Source organism: Haliotis rufescens, unplaced genomic scaffold (genome assembly GCF_023055435.1).
Source record: "Haliotis rufescens isolate VD_foot unplaced genomic scaffold, xgHalRufe1.0.p SCAF_1, whole genome shotgun sequence".
NCBI classification, from domain to species: Eukaryota; Metazoa; Mollusca; class Gastropoda; order Lepetellida; family Haliotidae; genus Haliotis; species Haliotis rufescens.
In genome coordinates, this window is record NW_025963779.1 from 26788749 (window position 1) to 26809547 (window position 20799).

General features: G+C 39.9%; 1 protein-coding gene across 8 annotated transcripts in view; it reads left to right on the plus strand.

The window, feature by feature from the left end:
* Positions 1-20799, plus strand: part of LOC124131707 (dual specificity protein kinase CLK2-like) — a 79280-nt gene extending 58481 nt beyond the window's left edge. For 3 of the 8 annotated variants that reach the window (XM_046495164.2, XM_046495167.2, XM_046495168.2), the window contains 8 exons: positions 5459-5549; positions 6250-6325; positions 6870-6973; positions 7472-7601; positions 8051-8133; positions 8771-8850; positions 10364-10451; positions 13562-20799. In XM_046495164.2, coding sequence (XP_046351120.2) covers positions 5459-5549; positions 6250-6325; positions 6870-6973; positions 7472-7601; positions 8051-8133; positions 8771-8850; positions 10364-10451; positions 13562-14509 — 1600 coding nt within the window. In that variant the 3' untranslated portion in view covers positions 14510-20799. Of the gene's footprint in view, positions 1-5458; positions 5550-6249; positions 6326-6869; positions 6974-7471; positions 7602-8050; positions 8134-8770; positions 8851-10363; positions 10452-10915; positions 11007-13561 lie in introns of all 8 variants that reach the window. The other 5 variants (XM_046495170.2, XM_046495169.2, XM_046495166.2 and 2 more) reach the window with 5 other exon arrangements.

Consider the following 20799-nt stretch of genomic DNA (forward strand, 5'->3'; position numbering starts at 1 on the left):
AATGTTAGTTCCTGATATCGGACTACTGCACATTTCATAGCACAAGGAATGACGCTCAGCGACTGAAAAAGTAATTGGGAACACTGAGTCGTGGTCATGATGTCCTTTAGTAAAATGACTATGGGCTGTGTCAGAAGTATCAGTGCTGTTGGAGTCAGTACATGAACTGGACAGAAACCAAGTAGAACTACCAAGTTGTCTGGCCCTTGTTTTGCACAGCAGTAGAAATTCTCCTGAAACATTCACTAGCCAGGGAAAGTGAGGACAGTGAGAACACCCTATAAGTCCTCACAGGCCATGAGTTCTACTTGTCCTCCATGAACCTCAGTCACTGAGATAGCAGACTAGTGGGACTTTCTGTCCCTGGAGTGCAGGAATGTATCCAGATATGTGGGTCTTCGGGAGTGGTCACTTAAGATTTTAATTATTTGTATATCTTGTATTGCAGCCACGACCTAAGGATGACCAACTCTAATAGACCCTTACTTTGTTTGTGACACACAGATCACATTTGGATCCCCATATCTTTCTTGTGTTAATTCAGCAAATAGACTTTCTACCTAGAACATTACTTTCCCAAAATAGTATATATATCTTTCCTCCATGCCACCTCCCAAATCAGGTAATTTAATGTAGAAGTGCACAGTACTGGTATACTGACATAACACGGTTTGAAATACTATTGAGTACATATCACAATACATTTGGAAAATACTGGTGTATTGTGTTTTTCAATATCATTCATATTTTCACATGTTGAGAAGGGGACTTAAGTGACAAGTCAAATTAGTATTATGAAATTCGGAAATAAGCAAGTGATTCCTGTGATCGAAAAAAAGCAAAACTACTTGCGACCAGCTTCCTGTATATAATGTGTCTATTACACATGCTTTGTGACCATAGCAACAGCCAACAAAATGTCAGATGACTACAAAGGTGTCAATATATGAGGGGGAAGTCCTTTATCATTTGGGTTATTTTTGTTTAGGTTCATAACAAATTACAGACGAAAGAATGAAGACAATATATTGTGGTACATATCACAATACATGAATCATTATCACAGTAAATTGCAATACGAAAGTCAGGCCAACACCCATCACTAATTAGTATGTTCAACCTGCTTCATATCCACCGGGATAGGACTATTCAGTGTTCGAACAGAAGCATGAAAATCAAGGGGTCATTGTAATAGCCTGGGCACCGTTCCACAAAGAGATCTTAGCGCTACGATAAGCCAGTGTTAAAGTATGGGAGTTACGATCAACTTAGCGCTAAGATGGCTTTGTGGAACAGGGCCCAGTATGTTAAGCGTTATGAGGTCTTGATTCAAATACCAAGGAGGACTTTCTCCATGGATCCTTAATTTCGAGCACTGTAATTGCTAGTAATTGTTTTATGGGGCTTTTCAAATGACCGATCAATCAATCTTTTTTTAAAATGGTTAATTGAGAAGTATCACCTCAGCGCACCCATCAGCAGTTTGACAGTTATGAATGGCTAAAGACTGTTAGCTCTTTCAGGTGAAATTAGCTTGTCAGAAGTGCTTGCTCTTGAGGTTAATTGTCTCTTTTGCTGATTTCAATATTATGTCTTCTTGGAAAGTGCTTGTTGAACCAAAACATATTTTTTTCTTGATCTTCATGTATCAGAGCTTGGGTGAGGTTTTGCTTCACTACAACTTGCATACATGTATCAGAGCTTGTGAATGAGGATTTAGCAGCAGGCATAAATGTATCCCAACTTATGTCTGGAATATTGCAGTGCTGTGTTAAAACACACACACACACACTGACACTAACAAGGGCTAACACGCCCCCTTCCACAAAACATTTTTCAAATTTAAAGGTTTATTTTCATGTACCTAGTATTCTGTTTCCAATTATTCCAAGGGTAAGGTTACCAGAACATACTCAAGGAGAAAGTTTCAAAATGTGATTTTAACCAAATATGTTTTCAAAAAGTGGGTGGCTCATAATATTATATGTCAAATACATTATTCGAATTTGCAAATTATTCTGTGAAAATGTACTTTCACAAATTGCCGTATATCAAATTATTGATTTGGACAGAAACAAACCTTAAGCTATTCAGTCTTAGGGGGCACGGGTGGCCCGGTCGTCTAAGGCGCCGCGATTCGCTGTGCAGAGTTGCATCCCTTGGGCACGCCAGAAACCTATGATTGTGGGTTTGAATCCCGGTTCGCCCCGATTATGTTTCTAGGTTTGTCAGCACCATACCCGTGCTCGTGGGTTTCACCGAAGTGGTAAACGTCTGAGACCTGCATCACTTCGGGCTTTCCTCCCACATTAAGCTGACACGCCGCGATATGACTGGAATACTGTTAAAAGCGGCGTTAAACCCAACTCACTCACTATTCAATCTTAACCTTGTGAAGTACAGTTCTGTGTTGCTGACACAACATTCATGTCACACTGGGAAAGGGGAGTTCTGATTGGATACAGTACATGTCAACTTCTTGTGGGGTACCCATATAATATTTGATCAAAGGAGTAATTGTGAGTTGAATAGCCTCAGATTGGATGATAGCCACATAGCCTATTTCTTTGATAACTTAGATGTAGTGTGACCTGTGAAGCATGATGGCCAGTCCCTGGAGTTGATGGAAACCTGTGCATCTCTCCTCGAGATGAATTCATGTTCCATGATGTAGGACTGGGGAACATTATCTCCGGCATCCCAGCTTATCTCAACCCAATTACTTGCATGTGGTCACATCCTGGCCCATCTTGAGCATTTCACATTATTTGTGGAAAAACTCGGTGAGCCATGATATTTTCTAGAAACTTGTCATACCCATCAATAAACCCATAGGAGCTTCCATAGTCACTCTAGTGCCTTCATATCTTCTATGTCATCTGTTAAGACAACCAGTGCACTGACTCTGGTGATACTGTTATATTGGCTCTATCAGCCTTCAGTGTCGGGGACAAGCAGGTTGTGAAGACCTGAACACAGGAAGGAACTCCCTCTAAATTCCAGGCTAAGAGGAAAAAGTTGGAATTTTTCTGACTGCAGTATCATGCAACAAACACACTCACTCACTCACTCACTCACTCACTCACTCACTCACTCATGTGAAGCATACTGTTGATCAGTACCCTTACAAGTGTGACCTGCCTTAAAACAGATAAACATTGTCAAATTCACCATGTTCAGTGAAGTCATGAATTGAGTTGCATAATGATTCAGTCAAAAGTTGGAATTTTGCTGACTGCAGTATCATGCAACACACACACTCACTCACTCACTCACTCACTCACTCACTCACTCACTCACTCACTCATGTGAAGCCTACTGTTGATCAGTACCCTTACAAGTGTGACCTGCCTTAAAACAGATAAACATTGTCAAATTCACCATGTTCAGTGAAGTCATGAATTGAGTTGCATAATGATTCAGTCAAAAGTTGGAATTTTGCTGACTGCAGTATCATGCAACACACACACTCACTCACTCACTCACTCACTCACTCACTCACTCACTCACTCACTCACTCACTCACTCACTCACTCACTCACTCAGTTCAGTGAAGTCATGAATTGAGTTGCATAATGATTCAGTCAAAAGTTGGAATTTTGCTGACTGCAGTATCATGCAACACACTCACTCACTCACTCACTCACTCACTCACTCACTCACTCATGTGAAGCATACTGTTGATCAGTACCCTTACAAGTGTGACCTGCCTTAAAACAGATAAACATTGTCAAATTCACCATGTTCAGTGAAGTCATGAATTGAGTTGCATAATGATTCAGTCAAAAGTTGGAATTTTGCTGACTGCAGTATCATGCAACACACTCACTCACTCACTCACTCACTCACTCACTCACTCACTCACTCACTCACTCACTCATGTGAAGCCTACTGTTGATCAGTACCCTTACAAGTGTGACCTGCCTTAAAACAGATAAACATTGTCAAATTCACCATGTTCAGTGAAGTCATGAATTGAGTTGCATAATGATTCAGTCATGTTGACTGAAACACCAGTACTTCTAATGTTAAAGATAAGCCCAATCCATTAGATATCCTATGGTTAAACCATGGGCATGACAGTTTAGTGAGTTGCAGCTATTACCCTATCAAATTACCTACAGTGAGTCCAGAGTCCCTCACGCTGCAGCCCATTCACCATTATCTACTGTTTCAGAGTTTAGAAAGCGCAGATGTTTTAAACATTAATGTACATCATATCCCCAGATGCTTTTTTGGATTTTGAGCCAATTGTAGATTTCTGCACAGGATAGTATCGGTGTTGACTGTTAGATGGCAGTTGGTCTGCCAGTTGTTCAGTGTGCTGTTGGTCATGATGTTCACGAAGTGAGTGTCTCTCATGCATCCAGCATGGAGTGTAGTGTGTACTGGCTGATAGCAGTTGGTCTGGAGTGTTGTGAGTGGGTACATGGTATCTCTCATGCGTCAAACATTGACTCTGCTTTTAAACTCTTGACGTGCCGACACTCAGACATAGCTTGTGCCCAGAGCAATGATGGGACAAATGCTTTTGTGAAAACAGTTATATGAATAAAGAATCAAGGGATATTTTTTCAAGATGCTTGATGTCTTCATGCCTACTTAGCTGATAACCATCATCTTAATATCAACGCCAAAAATATTCATGGTAAAAACATTTCAACTATCTTCTTGAAAATATGCACCCACAGCAATGAAAGGAAAATGTTTCTTTCATTATTTAAAACAACTAATTAGAATCTCTACTTAACTAAGAGCGTGTTAACCCAAAAATAACATTTGTTAAATTCTGATATAGTTTGCCATCTTCATAAAAACAGGCTGCATATGAAAAAATACATGATTCTCAAAAGTGAGGAGGGAGGTTGGACATGATGCCCAAGATTAAATTGATGCACCTGTGTCCAAGAAATGTTCCTTTAATACACTGTATATATTTTAGCATTAGGTAAAGATGTACTATCTACAGAGTTTCTCAAAATGATGTCTTCATTTAGTTACAGTAGTGATGTTTTGCTCTTGTTGAAATACAATTTTAGTTATCAATGACAAACTAAGTGAATAAACAGACAAGAAAACATGAAAGAAGTCTCACTGTGGTGTCTTTAGATATTTGGCATCATCCACTGATGAAAGCGTATCATTAAGCTAGCAAGATGAGCCTTTTATCATTATAAGTTCCGCCATAACCCTAAGTGGTCTATACAGAATTATGTCTTTTGTTTCTGAAGGTTTATTTTGAAAACTCTAAGCTCAAATTGTCAAAGACAATTATAATGTCTTGCATCAGTCATGATTTCAACTTCTTTCAGCAAGTTCTTGAGTCAGCCAATATCAGTTTATATTAAGTAGATCAAAAGTCACATGTCCAGTTGTCTTGTTTCCAATTGAAATTTCATATAACCTTAAGCATCATATAATTATGCTTTGAAATTAAGTTTGCTCAATTTTGTTTCAGTCTATGTGTGCGGATGCTGGATTGGTTTGACTACCATGGCCACATGTGCTTGGCATTCGATATGCTGGGACTCAGTGTCTTCGACTTCCTCGTAAGTTCGTCAACAACTTTGCTACAACCCTTTATTACGACTGAAGTAAACATCTTAAATCCAAATTTCTGCTTTAAATGTATTCAGCTGATATTTCTTCCTCCCATCTGTAAGAGCCTGGTGGTGCTGTTACTGGGCAGATTACAACATCTGCAGCATAGCACCCATCTTCGTCAGGGGAGGTAATTGCTTCCACAACTGTTATGAAATGTCAGGGAGACCAGCATGCGCTGGAAGGTTCCCTGAATGAAGCATAATGGCTGGTGCAGGGAACATGTGCTAGTTGTATGTGAACTAGTCTTACTCCTGCAAATGTCAGAAGTAGTTGTGAGACTATTAGCATGGGGTTGGGATGGGCTTGCAGTAAGCGATCCTGCCTGAGAGCAGGTTACTGTAGTCTGTTTAAACATCATGGTGTTGGAGAAGTCAGTTTAGTTCCTGTATATTTTCTTGCTCATCCCTTCACAGTACATTAGGTTCAGCTACAGATGGGGAAACATAGGCTTTGCATGTTATTACCAATGCTGTGTTCATTTCATTTCCTGTGTAATGTATTGTGAATTTACAACACGTCCTTTCTGAATATAACCTGTTTAAGGCCCAGAAATAAGTTGCTTGTTCTTAAGCTTCTCAAAGATATAGAATATTAAAGAGCCATGGTTTACAGGGTGTTTATCAGATTGTGTTTGTTGACTTGCAGAAAGACAACAACTACGTACCTTACCCCCTTGAGCAAGTCCGACACATATCCTACCAGCTCGTCTATGCAGTTAACTGTAAGTGTCGTCCCTCTGTCATCCTGGAAAGCCTCCTGTTTCTTCAATACTTTTGGCTTGTATTACTTCTTTGTAGTCTTGCAGACCGTTTGTCTTTTTCGACTACCTCATATATATGTACTCAGTCTGTGACTTTCCACTAGTCCGAAGTTTGAGTCTAGTAAACTGTGTTCAGTCTCAAAAGCTCAACTTATAACAGTTGATATGCTGACACTAAAATTGATGCTAAGAGCCATGTTTGGGCTAGTAGAGTCAAAAGTTTATGGCACAGACTGTGTACTTCAAGATCTATTTATCCTGAAGACATTATTTAGTATTATTGCATAACATCAAAAGATCTGCAAGTTAATGTTAACAAGGCATTACTCAATATTATACAGTATGTGAAGCAGACTTCTTGTGTTTCCCGATGTTATGGCTGGAATATTGTAAATGCTGTGTATAAAACACAGTGACCGACTAGTTTTCTACAAATAGTTTTTTCTTGTTTAGGTTGTGATGCTCTGTTTAACAAGTAACTTGACTCCTGGATTTCCCTTTTCAGTTTTACACGAAAATCAGCTGACCCACACAGATCTGAAACCAGAAAATATTTTATTTTTAAATTCAGAGTTTGAAGTCGCATACAATCAAAAGAAGGTGAGTAACGTAAGTTGATATTCTTGTATCTCACATCTTAGGTTACTTTCGTTGAACTTTGTTTATCTTTACCAAGTAAATACCAATAAATCAGGGGAATGTTTGTCTGTTTCTAATCAGGGAGATTAAGGAGTGTGTTTTTTAATTTGCTGGGTATTTCAGCTGGTCAAGTCAAAATATTGATTAGTAATCATAAGTATTTCAGCATAACTCCTTGATTTTAATTGTAATTGGTTGATGGGTAACTTTACAAGTCTCTACTCTCATTTGGGTCATCAAGAGTCTTTGTCACACATAATTATACACAGAACTATATTGGAATGTGTGAAGAACTTTATTGAGGACTGAGAAGTGTAGGTGACGTATGGAATTGTATCAGCTGGTTTCATGGCTCTGAAACAAGACCATGTTTTCATTGCGTTCAGGTCTGAATGTCTCCAGTCTAGACTCATCCAGATACAATTACATGTAGTTCAGACATAACAGTGAACTGTTCTTTGTCGACAGCGGAGAGACGAACGGAGAGTGAAGTCTACAGACATTCGGTTAATAGACTTTGGGTCAGCAACATTCGACCACGAACACCACAGCACAATAGTGTCAACGAGGCATTACCGAGCTCCAGAGGTTATACTAGGTAATACTGCATGATAAGTTAACAGTATTTGATTATACTTACATACCTACCCTTGTGATGCTCAGAGTAAGTATGAAATGTTATGTCGTTTATTGTTATTAGACCGCCTCCATGTTCTAGTGGTAGAGTACCACCCGGAGAGCTAAAGGTGCAGGGTTCGATCCCCGGCAGCATCATACCAAAAGACTAAATAAGATGGTACTTGTTGTTACCCTGTCTGGCACTCGGCATTAAGGGGCTGAAACAAGGACTGGTCTGCTAGGAGTCAGTATACTGTGTCTCAGTGGGATATTCATGTTAAACTGCGACATGATATCTCAGTGTGCTAGCACTATGAATCGGCATCAGTCCGCACGCGCACGCACATGCACACACACAGTTCTTGTGTGTTAAATGTCAAGGTCGCCATTGTGAAGTACTGTTTTTCTGACCTGTTTGCTGTGTTTCAGAGCTGGGGTGGTCGCAACCATGTGATGTGTGGAGTATAGGCTGCATCATGTTTGAGCTGTACACAGGCTACACGTTATTCCAGGTCAGTATCTCCCTCCTCCGTTAACAGAACACCAACCTGCTGGGCACACTTCCATGTTGAGAACAGCGGATTTATCTGTCCCGAACACTGATCAAATATCATGCATCCGATATATGTTAGGTTAAAACGCAATGATTGGGAATGCTTTTGAGTAAAACAAGTACATTACTTGTGCATTTGAATTGCCAAATCATTGTTTATAGCTTTTAACTCAGTATCTCTCGAGCAGAATTAAACCCCTTGTACCAAGATTCACAAGTAATGATTGAGGGAGAAATAATTATTTGCTGTGTATGCCCTGCACAAGAATGTCATCGTCTTTAATCGGCTGTGTCGTGTATTCACTGTAAGGGAGATAACTATAGCTCTATTTGTGTAGCCAAGTTCCAGAATCCATGAGAGCAGAAATCGAAGTAACAAAGATTACTTGATTGTATTATTGTTCCCGCATTCTGGTTCAGATCCTGCTTGTACTGAAGAATTTTATGATATTCATCAGTTTGTTGGTACATTCATGAAACAAGTGGTGGCGCTCCCGTTGAGGCAAACATCTAATGATCAGGCCCTAGATGAGTTAAATGATCTTTGATTGGCCTACCAACTAAACTTTGGCTGTAACCTGATTTGCTCCTTCCAGACACATGACAACAAGGAGCATTTGGCAATGATGGAGCGGATTCTTGGCTCCCTACCCTACAGAATGGCAAAGAAAACAAAGTAAGCAAAACACTGTGGCAATCTATACACTGTAATCTCAGTACACAGGATCACTGGTCTCCGATCTTGATGCGTCATCAGAAATAGTTCTTTTCAATAAATACAATTCAGAAAAAGTTCTGTCATGAATTTAGGTCTGTTAGTTCTTACTCTAGATTTTGATTAGGGTATATTAAAATACTTGATTTCCTATTTTGAGAAATAATATGTATTTTCTATTTATCCTTTTATCAAGAAGAGATGTATATTTAGTGTCATTGCTAAGTATTTGACTTTTTTATGACTTGACTGCCCTATGAAATAATAATGAAAGTAATTAACGTGCGGATTGGCAGAGCTGCTACATCATGCCTCCAGGTGACCCGTTAAGATCCGGGGTAGAATAGGTCTTCAGCAACTCATGCTTGCTGTTAAAGGTGACTTTGCTTGTCGTAAGAAGCGACTAAGGGGATCAGGTGGTCAGGCTCGCTGACTTGGTTGATGCATGTCATCATATCCGAATTGCGTGGATTGATGCTGATGATGTCAAACACTGGATTGTCTGGTCCAGACTCGATTATTTACAGACCGCCGTCATAAAGCTGGAATATTGCTGAGTGCGGCGTTAAACAACAAGCAAACAAACAAAGTTAGTGGTGGCTGGTAGCAAATGTCATGTTTAGATCATTATTGGTATCTGAACGTATACAGTAACACATGACTGCTACAGACACCTATTTGACTGTCAGTAATGACTCAATATGCAAGTTTGTTATTTGAATCACTTGAATCACACATGTAGCATAAGTTAGATATTCAATGAATCTCAATACATGTTTACTTTTCTCTATAACAGAAGTGAATACTTGATACATTGATAAACCCTTTGGGCAGGCCCTTTGACTCCCTGATGTGAATCAAGGGTTCCAACTTGACGTGTCTTCACCAGTAGGGATGAGTTGGTGGAGTGAGGGTCCCCTGTAGTATGCATTCTGTGACTACATGGGGGGAGAAACACTGCCTCATCTGGGTTGGTGTCTTCATTGCCCGGTTCTGTGGATAGGTGCCCACTTCATCCAGCATTGGTTGGCGTGGTCCTGACATCTATTTGCAACCATCAAGATAGATAATGCTGACCATGGCAATAAAACCTTGTCATTTACTCCTTTAGTCACATCAACCATACCAGCTAGGTTCGAAGTTACCATCAGTCCGCTAGTCTGAGGGCCATCTTGTAGACTTCCACTTTTACCATTAGATGGATGACAACTCTGTAGCTGGCCCTGTTCCACAAGGCGATGATGGTAGCACAACAACCATCATAAGTCTATGAAGTGTGGGAGTTATGATCATCTTAGCGCTACAGTCACTTTGTGGAACAGGGCCGTGATCATTTTGAGGACCATTGAAACTGAACGTTTCTAACCGTGTTGTCATGCACATTTTGTTTACAACAATGAAAGAGGATAAACATTAATCAAAAGTAATTCTCAGATGGGTTATTGACATGCAAATGGTCTTTTTCACCCTAAAGAACAAATTACTTCTGGCACGGTCGCCTTGACTGGGACCCGACCACGTCCGCAGGGCGATATGTCCGCGAGAACTGCAAGCCCCTCTATGTAAGTATGTGGGCATGCAACCTGGACCTACGTATGCATGCCTGGTCCATGATGTGCTAGGTAGAGTGTTCATCATTGTTGAGTGTACTGTTGAACAGGAGGTTATGGACAGTTCTTATCTGCAGCACCTAATTCCAAAGACTGGCACGAAGGTTCACATAGGTGAACTTCAAACTCTTTTGGGAAAATAAATTAATAAATTATACAATATATTTTTCTTTGGAAAAAAGGAAATATATATTATTCATTAATATGAATGTTAAATTCAGAAAGAAGTTGCTGAAGAAATAGAAGATTTTGAAACTGTATTTCATACAATAGATCAGAATGTTGTCCGGTTTCAAGAAGAAGGTAACTGTCGATAAGAAGCTTGCCCATCCTGAATGTTCCCAGCATGCCTGGCAGTTCTTGTTGTGTGCTGCATGTGTCACACCGCTTGTATTTTCTTTTATTTTTTTTTGAAGAAAGCAAAAGTATTTCTACCATGGTCGATTTGAATGGGAGGAGAAGAGTTCAGCAGGCCGCTATGTTCGAGATAATTGTAAACCACTCAGGGTAAGACTCGATGATCTCTTAGTTCAGACTGTAGCAAGAAACGGCTGCAGTACACCATCTAGATATCACCTTCGTCACGGTTCTTGTAGTATTAGTTGCTGATGAACTGGCTCAGTTATCAAGACTCAGAGAGGCTGGAAGATGAGCTTGGACAGGATATTGGTGGGCTGAGTTTACCTATCGGGAAGGAAATTTGATTTTTTTGATTGTGGATGGTGACTGCATGTTGTGGTTTGACTAATGTGTGAACATGTTTCTGTGATCATTTTAGATTAAAGCATAGTTTGTAGTAGTCTTCAGTTGTACATGCCATTGCAAGATTTGCAGTATTTCCAAGCTGTGATGAGTTGCACCCTTTTCGTTCGTCACATTGACAGGCAAATAAAACCTTTAGTTTCAGAAATTATCTTTTATTACAATTTGTTCTATATTTGGGATGGAGTGGGGGGTCATTCTTTGGACTAAAGGGCCAGAAATGGAAGATGTTTTCCCTCATCTGCTAATATCTGTGTCCAGTATTAACTTCACTGTTCTGGTAGTACTGAATATGAAAAAAAATAATTAAAGCTTCCAGGCTAAATATAATTTGGGGTGGAACTGACCACTGTTGGATTCATTCAGCTTCGTCATTCACCACATGATAGGTCAAGTGAACTGTAACCCACTTGCAAGTCTATCTAGAACTGTAGCTTGTACAGTGCATACCGTATGTGTCTCTGTTATATATGGAACATTAGCACTAGTTTAAGATGGCCTGCTCTCCACAGTCAGGGGCCTGCATTGTGAAGGTGTGACTCCCGGATGGCACACCTGCCTCATTCCCCCGCCCCCCACAATCACAGCACGATGAGTCCTATTACCCAAAACTAAACATGTGACCAGTGTGTGGCTCAGATGAGCCAGATTGAACTAAACTAAGTTATTCAATAAAATGACTGAGGCTTTCTAAAAGAAACTGAGATACTGTAAATAATGTCATGGACATTGTGACCTGTAAAAAGTGCTGTGTGGAAAATGAGGCACTATGAATTGTTCTGTCTGGAAAAGAAGGCACTGTGAATAGTTCTGTCTGGAAAATGAGGCACTGTAAATAGTGATGTGCAGAAAATGAGGCACTGTAAATAGTGCTGTGTGAAAAATGATGTGGATATTTTTAGGGTTGTTATTGCTGGTTTGGACATCACAGAAACAGGATTGTTTGAAAGACATGGCACTGCATGTTGTGGAGGCGAGGCCATCTTTAACCATGTTTGTTGAACTTTTCAGCTTTCATACATATGCCTGACTTTGTTTTCAGTTTGTATGCTTTACACCACCAGTGTTGATGTTGGCGGCAGCCTGAAGACCGCTGCATGTTGTTACTTGCAGCCGATGTGTGATATGCTTACACCACTACGTCCATCCTGGCATGAACACACCAATACATCCCTGTCAGTACATCCCTGTCAGTACACCCCTGTCAGTACACCCCTGTCAGTACACCCCTGTCAACCTATCCACCTGTATATTCCCCTGATGAAGACTGCTCCCAAATGGATTTGCTTGATACCTTCATGTTCCATAACTCAGTATTATGCTGCTGAGTTGTCCCAAACATTAGGTTTTATATTAAAGACATTTCTGACTTGAAAATAAGTTCTTGAGGGAATAGCATCCATTTAAGCTTTTCAGGATGATTTACACCTTTCATGGAAAGACAAGTTTCATGTGTCAAGGAAGGGCTGATTTTGCATGCACAGATATGTTTTATTACGATTTGATCATGTCAGTCTGGTCATTGCTGTTGTCAGTTGACGTTTCGTATTACTGCATGGATCATTCATGTTACTAATGTGTCCGAGTATCTCATCCTCGGCGCAGTACTTGGTTTATGTAGCTTTAAGCTGGTATGCATAACCTTCACTTTTACTTGATTATTCAGTCATTCATCTCAAGTACATGTGTAATACAATACCCAATATTACAAGTCCCACCAGCATTCGGAACACTCTACCCCTTGCTCCTGAGTTAGTAGTAGACTGCCAGTCTTTATTCTGCTGCTGTTGTGGTGTTATCTAGTCCACTAGATTTAGTGTCGGTTGAAGTTCAAAACATTTTTAGAAAATATAATTTCAATTTTTACAAGACTTAAAGATTAGTTAGCATACATGTTTATTTTACTTTGCCATCAATTGTGTAATGAATTTAAGTTTAAAAAACCTGAAGCCCTCTTCAAGTAGATTCTCTTTGGACTTCAGTTATTAGGGCCTATACATTTATCATTAAGTAGTCTTTTAATGATGTTGGGGCATATATGAAAAGATCTTTTCAGCACAAGTAGTAAATTATGCAGAATGTAGACTGGCGTTCCCTGCAGTACAAACTGTAATAACTGCTTAGAATAGATGTGCACTTAAAACTATTCTTGAAATTTTGTCTTGGATAAGATTTGGCCTAAGAACCTTGCCAAAGTGTGAGTTAATGCTCCAACAGTTTGAGGTATTGCAGGGATGTGTTGGTGTTTTGCTCCACCCAGTAGACAAACTCCTTGTTATTGATGTTGTATTTCCTTTCAGCACGGCCTGCGAGATAAAGGCGTAGACGACATCCAACTTTTTGATCTCATCGAAAAGATGTTGGACTATATGCCCGAACAGCGCACCACACTGAAGGAAGCGCTTAAACACCCCTACTTCAAGCCCTACTATCGCGAGGACACCCCACCCTCCCTCCCGTCCTCCGAGTGCCCACCCTACGAATCTTGTGATGGTAGTGACACTAACAGCCTGTTAGCTGCTACCCCTTCTTGCATGAAAAAAAATGCCCCCAGCAGCTCCCACTCACCGTTCTCCGACACTGACGATGCTATGAACGACAAGGCTACCAGTTTTACTCTGCCATTAGTCAAAGACTCGGGCTTTCATTCCCCTCACACCGAGGAGCAATTGGCTGAACAGCCAACTGCAATCACTCATCCAGAAGTGATCATGCCAGATATTGAAGTTTCTTTCTCACTGTCAAGTCCTTCCGATCAAGAGCCTAGTTCGCAGACTGCCTTGTCTGACGGTCACACATCGACCGCGGACTCATTTGGTACTGATAGTCAAATGCCCGACAGTGAGGCCTCTCAGTTTGGAGTATCTGATTCAACTGATGGGTTGGGCGCAGTCAGTTCTCTTGCGCCGGACCGAAACCCGTCCAATGCAAGTACACCAGATCCTGCCCCAGATCTGTTGCTGAGTTTTCTCACGGATCCTTATCACAAGATGGCAACAATGACTTCAAATGAGACGCCAGAATCTGATCGTTATTTGCCACCTGCTTCCGATCCTCAGCCTCCAACTCCAGAAACATTTGAGGAGGAGGAGGAAGGGGAGGTGGAGGAGGACTCTGAAGCAGAGGAAGAACGTAGGAAAGCTGAAAACGATCCTTGGCTCAAATTAGCCAGATCCCATCCAGAAATAAACACTGATATTGATGAGTCTTGTCTCAATTTGAATGATGATTTCTGTGATCCAAGGTGATTGACGTGGAGCAGTCCATGTCCATTTTTGACCACAAGCACTGGCAAACTGAGTAGAAACAGCAAGTGATAGAAAGGTCCATTGAAAATATGACTTGTTAGGATTATATAAAGGTTGTGTGATAGTTGCTCACAGGGTACCACACCCAGAAATTTACAAATGTGCCTTGTCAAATTTCATATGTAATTCACTTTGGTTAACTTGATCATCCTCACTGTTGAACTTAACCAAGTTATTGGGCCATTGATCGGTTCACTGTTGAAGCTAATTATGTTGATCATTGGGTACTAGTTCCCTCTTGACAGATCCCACAGTTGGGTAAGGATGGTGTCGCAACCATCTTGAGGACTAGAGTCCCACTTGCTTTGTATTGTGATATGAATAACGTATATATCTCAGTGAAGCTGTGCTTGTACAGTTGACTCCAATTCCAGTGATTAAATGTGCTTTAGTCACTTTTTGTTGATATTCTACACTTTATCATTTGTTTATTATTTGTATATCACTTGTAATAAGTTGTGTGGATTGTATTAGCCAAAATATTGTGTTGCGGACTTGCTGTGTTTAAGTTGTGTATATTTATGAAACAAAAAATGATTTATTGACTTGGTGCAATAAGGTCATGTACATTTAAGGAGATATTGTGACAGTGTAGGTATTGTGAAGGATAGGTACTTATTAAAAGATATAGGCAGACATCTTCGTCTACTTACATACTCTTCGCATGTTTCCGAGTATGTTACTTGCAGACAGTTGTTGAATCGCTGGAAATATTCAGCTGCTGACAACATTGTTAGATTTGAGAAGAAACAATCCATTGGTCAGCTTGGCCAGCTTGTGTTGAACAAAACTCATCCATATCAGTACGTATAATTCTTCATGTGGTCATTCTGTGCATGAGTATAGATGATTAACTGGGCCAGCGATTTTGAAATGAAGTAGGCCCTCTGCTGTTTCTGCTGGCCACGGGCTAAAGGTCCAACGGTTAATTGATCTGTGATCAATACATGAAGGCATTTAGTGTTGGCAGTATTGTTGACCATTTTGGTGTGTGACCTTGACTAAGCAACCCTTGACCTACCAGTATCCCATGCTTTGTGACCCCTGTGTTGCTTGTGAATTTGCTATGTGGCTGCTTGTCCTTCAGTGTGTTGTGTAGCCAGTGCTGTCAATCTAGACGTTCTTTTCACTTCTTAATCTAGCTCTTTATTTTCAGATTTTCTTCCAAGTCCTATTTTGTTCCTATCATTAGTACTGCAGCTGGTACGTCAGTTGCTTGCACACCTCCTGTGTATCAGTGCTTCGTCGTCGTCAGAGAGTCATGTATTGACATTGTGTGCTAGCTGTCTCCATGTCTACCACCTAATGTTTCATGTTGAGAAATTCTGTTGTGTTTTGGTTCAGTTCTGTAACCACTCTGGAATGGTTGATTCAAAATTTGCACTAAGTTATGGCAATGTGTATATATGTCTGTGGCATTTAAACTTTTAACATTGGCAGTTACAGTTCAGTTCATGTTTGTGAGTTCCTTCCCACAGAATTTCTCTGCATTGTTCGGATGTAAAGAAAGCAATGATATTGCATGTGCATGTACTCCGTTATGACATGTGGCCATCACTAATGACTACTAAACATTATTCCAGCGCTACATTAAGGACCCTGATAATGAAGAGCACAGACAGCTGTTTGACGTCATTGGCAAAATGCTGGAGTACGATCCCAGCAACCGAGTGAATCTCAAACAGTCTCTGCGACATGCGTTCTTCCGCAAATATTACGAAGAGGAATTGTTGAAAGAGCCTGATAACTCGCAAAGTAACGGCGACCGAGAAAGAAGCCATAGTTTGAGCAGGTGATGTGAAAGCTCGCTGCTCGACACTTGCAGCGCAAACTAGACTCGGTTCTCTAATGTTGGGTGGCATGGCTGCATTAACTAGGAGTAAACACTGTGTGAAGCTAGACACACATCCTTGCACGCTAAACCTTCAGTGGTTTGACCACAGTATGCATCCCAGCATTCTCGGCAGTTTCATCTATTGAAATTCATGTACATTTTACACCAAGCCCAGAACATGACCAGAGTTGCTAAATCTGAGGTCTCAACCAGCTAGCTTTATGGTGCAAGATTTGAAAGTATGTTAGACACAAGCCACAAATCATTTTCGTCACATGATTTGACATAAGAGTCAAACTGTTATCTGTGTCACCATGGTAACCTATACCAGCCACGTGACTTGTATTGCTGGTGCATGATGGGAGTGTGTGATCACTGTTACAACTGATGTGTGTAGTGCATCCTGCTGAATTCTCCATGATAGACTCACTGAATGGGGTGAGATAGTGCAATGTGTTTTCTTGTCCACAGCGATGGCAGTACAAGCAAAGACCTTCGACCTGAACAGGCCAGTTAGTTCACTTCCTGTGAATGTTTTATCTATGCAAATCAAGGTTTCAATCCACAGAATGTGAACCTCGGGTTTAGATGGCATGAAGTTGGATGGATTTGTACAACATTCGGCCCAAATCAAAATGTCACATCTATCCATTAGTTGGTTTTCAGTATTGTTCTGTTAAGTATTAAAATCATACAATATGCACTGTGCAGAATGTTGCCTGAGCATACTAAAATTATGAATTATGAGTAATATGGATCGGAATTATGTCAAAGTCCATTGACAAAAGTACAAAGTCCATCATGTGTGTCCCAATGAGGTATATCTCTGCATGGCCTGCCTGACCACCAAGGAGAGTACCATGCCCGATCGTAATATAGAACTCTAGTCCCCAGTACAACCCACAATGCATATCCTATTTGGAGCTACAAGCTGCCATGCCCCAAACACAATACCCTCAAACACAATACCCTCAAACTGGCCCCCATGTCCCTAGATAGGTTTGTGTCTATGACTAGTTAATGCAAGTGAGGAGTTTGTCACACAATTATGAACCCCTACCCTGCATCCGAGTACGTGCCCATACATAGGGGCCATCTTGTTTCTTGTGTACTGCTGCTGTGGTGAACATGCTGCTCCATTCTACCATCCAGGGAGTGTGCATCTGTTTGGCTGCACTACCAGAAATGCAGTGGCTGCTATGGGATACCTACCTTCTTAGATGTGGCAGGGGAGATAACTTCTTTATTGCATGTGTATGTAGGGGAGATAACTTCTTTATTGTATATGTCTGTATACAAGATGTCATTTTATTCTTGATAAGCCCTTATCAATGTCAGAAATGAACAAAACCTTTGCTAAGATATTCACGAAAACCTTTCCTACAATAGTCACTCTAGATAACCTTATTACCACTGGGAATTAGTTTTGTCACAGTTACCTGAAGCTGTGCTGAATTGGGCTTCCATGTATCTAGTCAGTGGTGACAACTTTGGTAATTTTCAAACATGTTCATATGCTTTGCTTGTACTGCGCTGTGTTGTTTGAAATATTCCTGTTCAGATCACAGGGCTTGAAATTAGGGGTGACAAGAAGTAAAAAGGAAAAGAAAGAAATACCAAAAACAACTTTTGCTGCAAAACAGATATAGAAAGTGACTGCTACTGGCGTTTTGTTCATTCAGTTAATTTCATTTGAACCAAACATCCCAAATGCAATAATATGATTTTTGGGTAGTGATTGATGCCACGCAAATGGAAATGCTGTAGACAAAGAACTGGTTAGAGGACATTTCTGTTTGCGCCGACCATAATTTCTAGCCCTGTACCTTGTGGAGAGTTGCATGTTCATCGACATTGCCATTATCAGGGACAAATACACTAACTTGGCCTCACTGTATTCATGATATTGTAAGTAACTTGGGTTTCTATAGGTGAGAGAAATTCATCCAATCAAATATTCTCAGAAATTGGGGTTTTATTTATAAATAGTTGGAATTCCAACTTTTGACCAATGTTTGAATGTTCAAACATTACTGTAATAGTTATAGTAATATCAGCTATGGAAACCCTGGGAATGAGAGAGGGTCTTAACATTTAGACGTAAATAGTCAAGTTGTAAGCATGATGTATATTGAGCTGTTATACTTGTCAAAAACTGCAGGTTGGATGTCTCTGTTGACAAAATACACTATTGAGTATTTTCCTATGAGCTATTTATGTGACTGGGGTATGTTGGATCTGATGCAACACGCCCCGTCTGGTTGGTTCCTCATGTTATCATTCATATATTTATTACACTAACATTATATCATCACATAATCATTCAACTGCACATGTAATATTTCAAACCCATTGATACAAACATATTTCCAAACCATTTCCATGATACAAGATTAATAAAAACAAATATCTTGTTTGCACAGAAATTACAGAAAATGTCTATTCTGCCTCTTTGAATAAAATATAACCTCCCTAGATGTATAAGACTTAGGTCAAGTTAGTATTCAGTTAAGAACATTTGCAATTGATTGTTTATGAAGCTGTTCATGTTTACACAGATAAATATATTTAAATCTAAATAAGGAAGATATATCAAGACATGTTTCATTGACCAAATGTAGGATCTCGAATGACCGTTGTATATTTGTAGATATGTAAAAGTGTGTATAGAATTCAGGTTCTTACTGCCCAATGTTTTAGTTTGTACAGTGTGTATCTAACAGGGTTTTACAGATCTCCTGCTTCTTGTAGAATGTCTATACTCCCTATCTCAACAAACTTGAATTCAAATTCTGGATCTGTTATCAAGCAAATACTCTGAAACACAGAGACTGCCAATTGTTGTTATGTGTTAATCTTCTAGAAGTAGTTTATTCTTGACATTCATTGTCATCATTCTACCATCACCATCAGTAAAATATTTAACATTACTCTTGAAGAAAGCGGAAACCATTTTTGAAAATATTACCAAACAGCCAACTTTTCACCCACTTTGAAGCAAGATTCCACATCCCGATGATACATGTTGGTCTAGTTTTGTGGTAGCTGCGAGCTGTTGTCGTGTACATCACTGACGCAGTAAGAACCATCGTCAGGCCTGTTCCCTCATGACATGTTTGCAATGGAGTGTTCCTCTCATCGGTGAATTTTGTGCTTAGCATTGTTGAAGAAATTTGATTGTTGTGAAATTTGTATGGTAAGAACAAGGTGCTATAGAAACTTAAACTAACAGTAGAATTGTTCCCGTATTCTTACTATCAACCAGCAATTTTCTTTTCAATTCATTAAGTACATTTTCAGTGTCCTATGACTTTACGTGTATGTTGGTGTTGCCATGGTTATATTAATCAACTACAAGGTAACCATTTTGTGGATGCTGAATTCTGGAAAATTCTGACATGGTGTCTTGTTAGAGCTGCGTACTGTTGGTGACAGGGGTGTGCATCTTGCTTAGTAAGTCACCTGTATCTTCTGTATCAACTTCTAGTTACTGTTTACCTCGTCTTTGTTAAACACAAAGATACTGCATCTTATAAGCTTCTTGCTGTGCCATCTATGTCAGTTATTCAAGGATTGTCTACTCATGTAATGACAAATTTAGGCATACTGATACCAAACTGTCTTAAGTGTTATTCCAGTATTACACTGTTGGTCAGGAGGAATGTTTTAGAAATATATTTTGATTTATTTTGTGATTTCCAGAATTAACTTAAGATGAAATTACGCTGACTGGAGGTATCAGTACTGCTCGGGTTAACGTTAGTTGTAGATGATGAACATTTATGAATGTGAAAGTTCATTTGTAATAAGGCTCGTAATTTCAAGTAAAACAGGAGATCTTTGTACATTGAAAAATATGTTCCACATGCAGTATCTTCTGAATTCTAGCTTACGATCAATTGCTGAAGTGTCTATTATTTGTTATATTTCTATTGCTGACAGCTGTCATGAAATTGTTTGTTTTAACAAACTCTGACCTGAGTTGTTGGGGCATGGAATCCATGTCTTCAGGATTTCTCTGTGCAATAATATTAGTGTCCATGAACAGTGGCCTAGGTCAGGGGATTTGTAAGGGCCAAGCTCATTATCTTTTCTTTGTCGGAATGTAGTGCTAACAGATGGAAACATTTTCTGGGCTGATTCCTGCATTCACAAAAGTGGTATGTGATGACTGAGAGGTCCAGTATTTCCCCCTGACTGAGGAGTATGTTAAACTGGCCAGTGGTGTAAGTGTATAATGTGTACTGTATAGACAGCTGTGTGTTGTGTGAGGAGAAGGTGCTCCACCACCTCCATCCCTTCCTTCCTTTCCAAGATGGTAGAGGACAACAGGGCGGGATAAACAGAACTGTCACAATGAATGCCTTGTATGGAAATTAAACATGTTTACAGTATA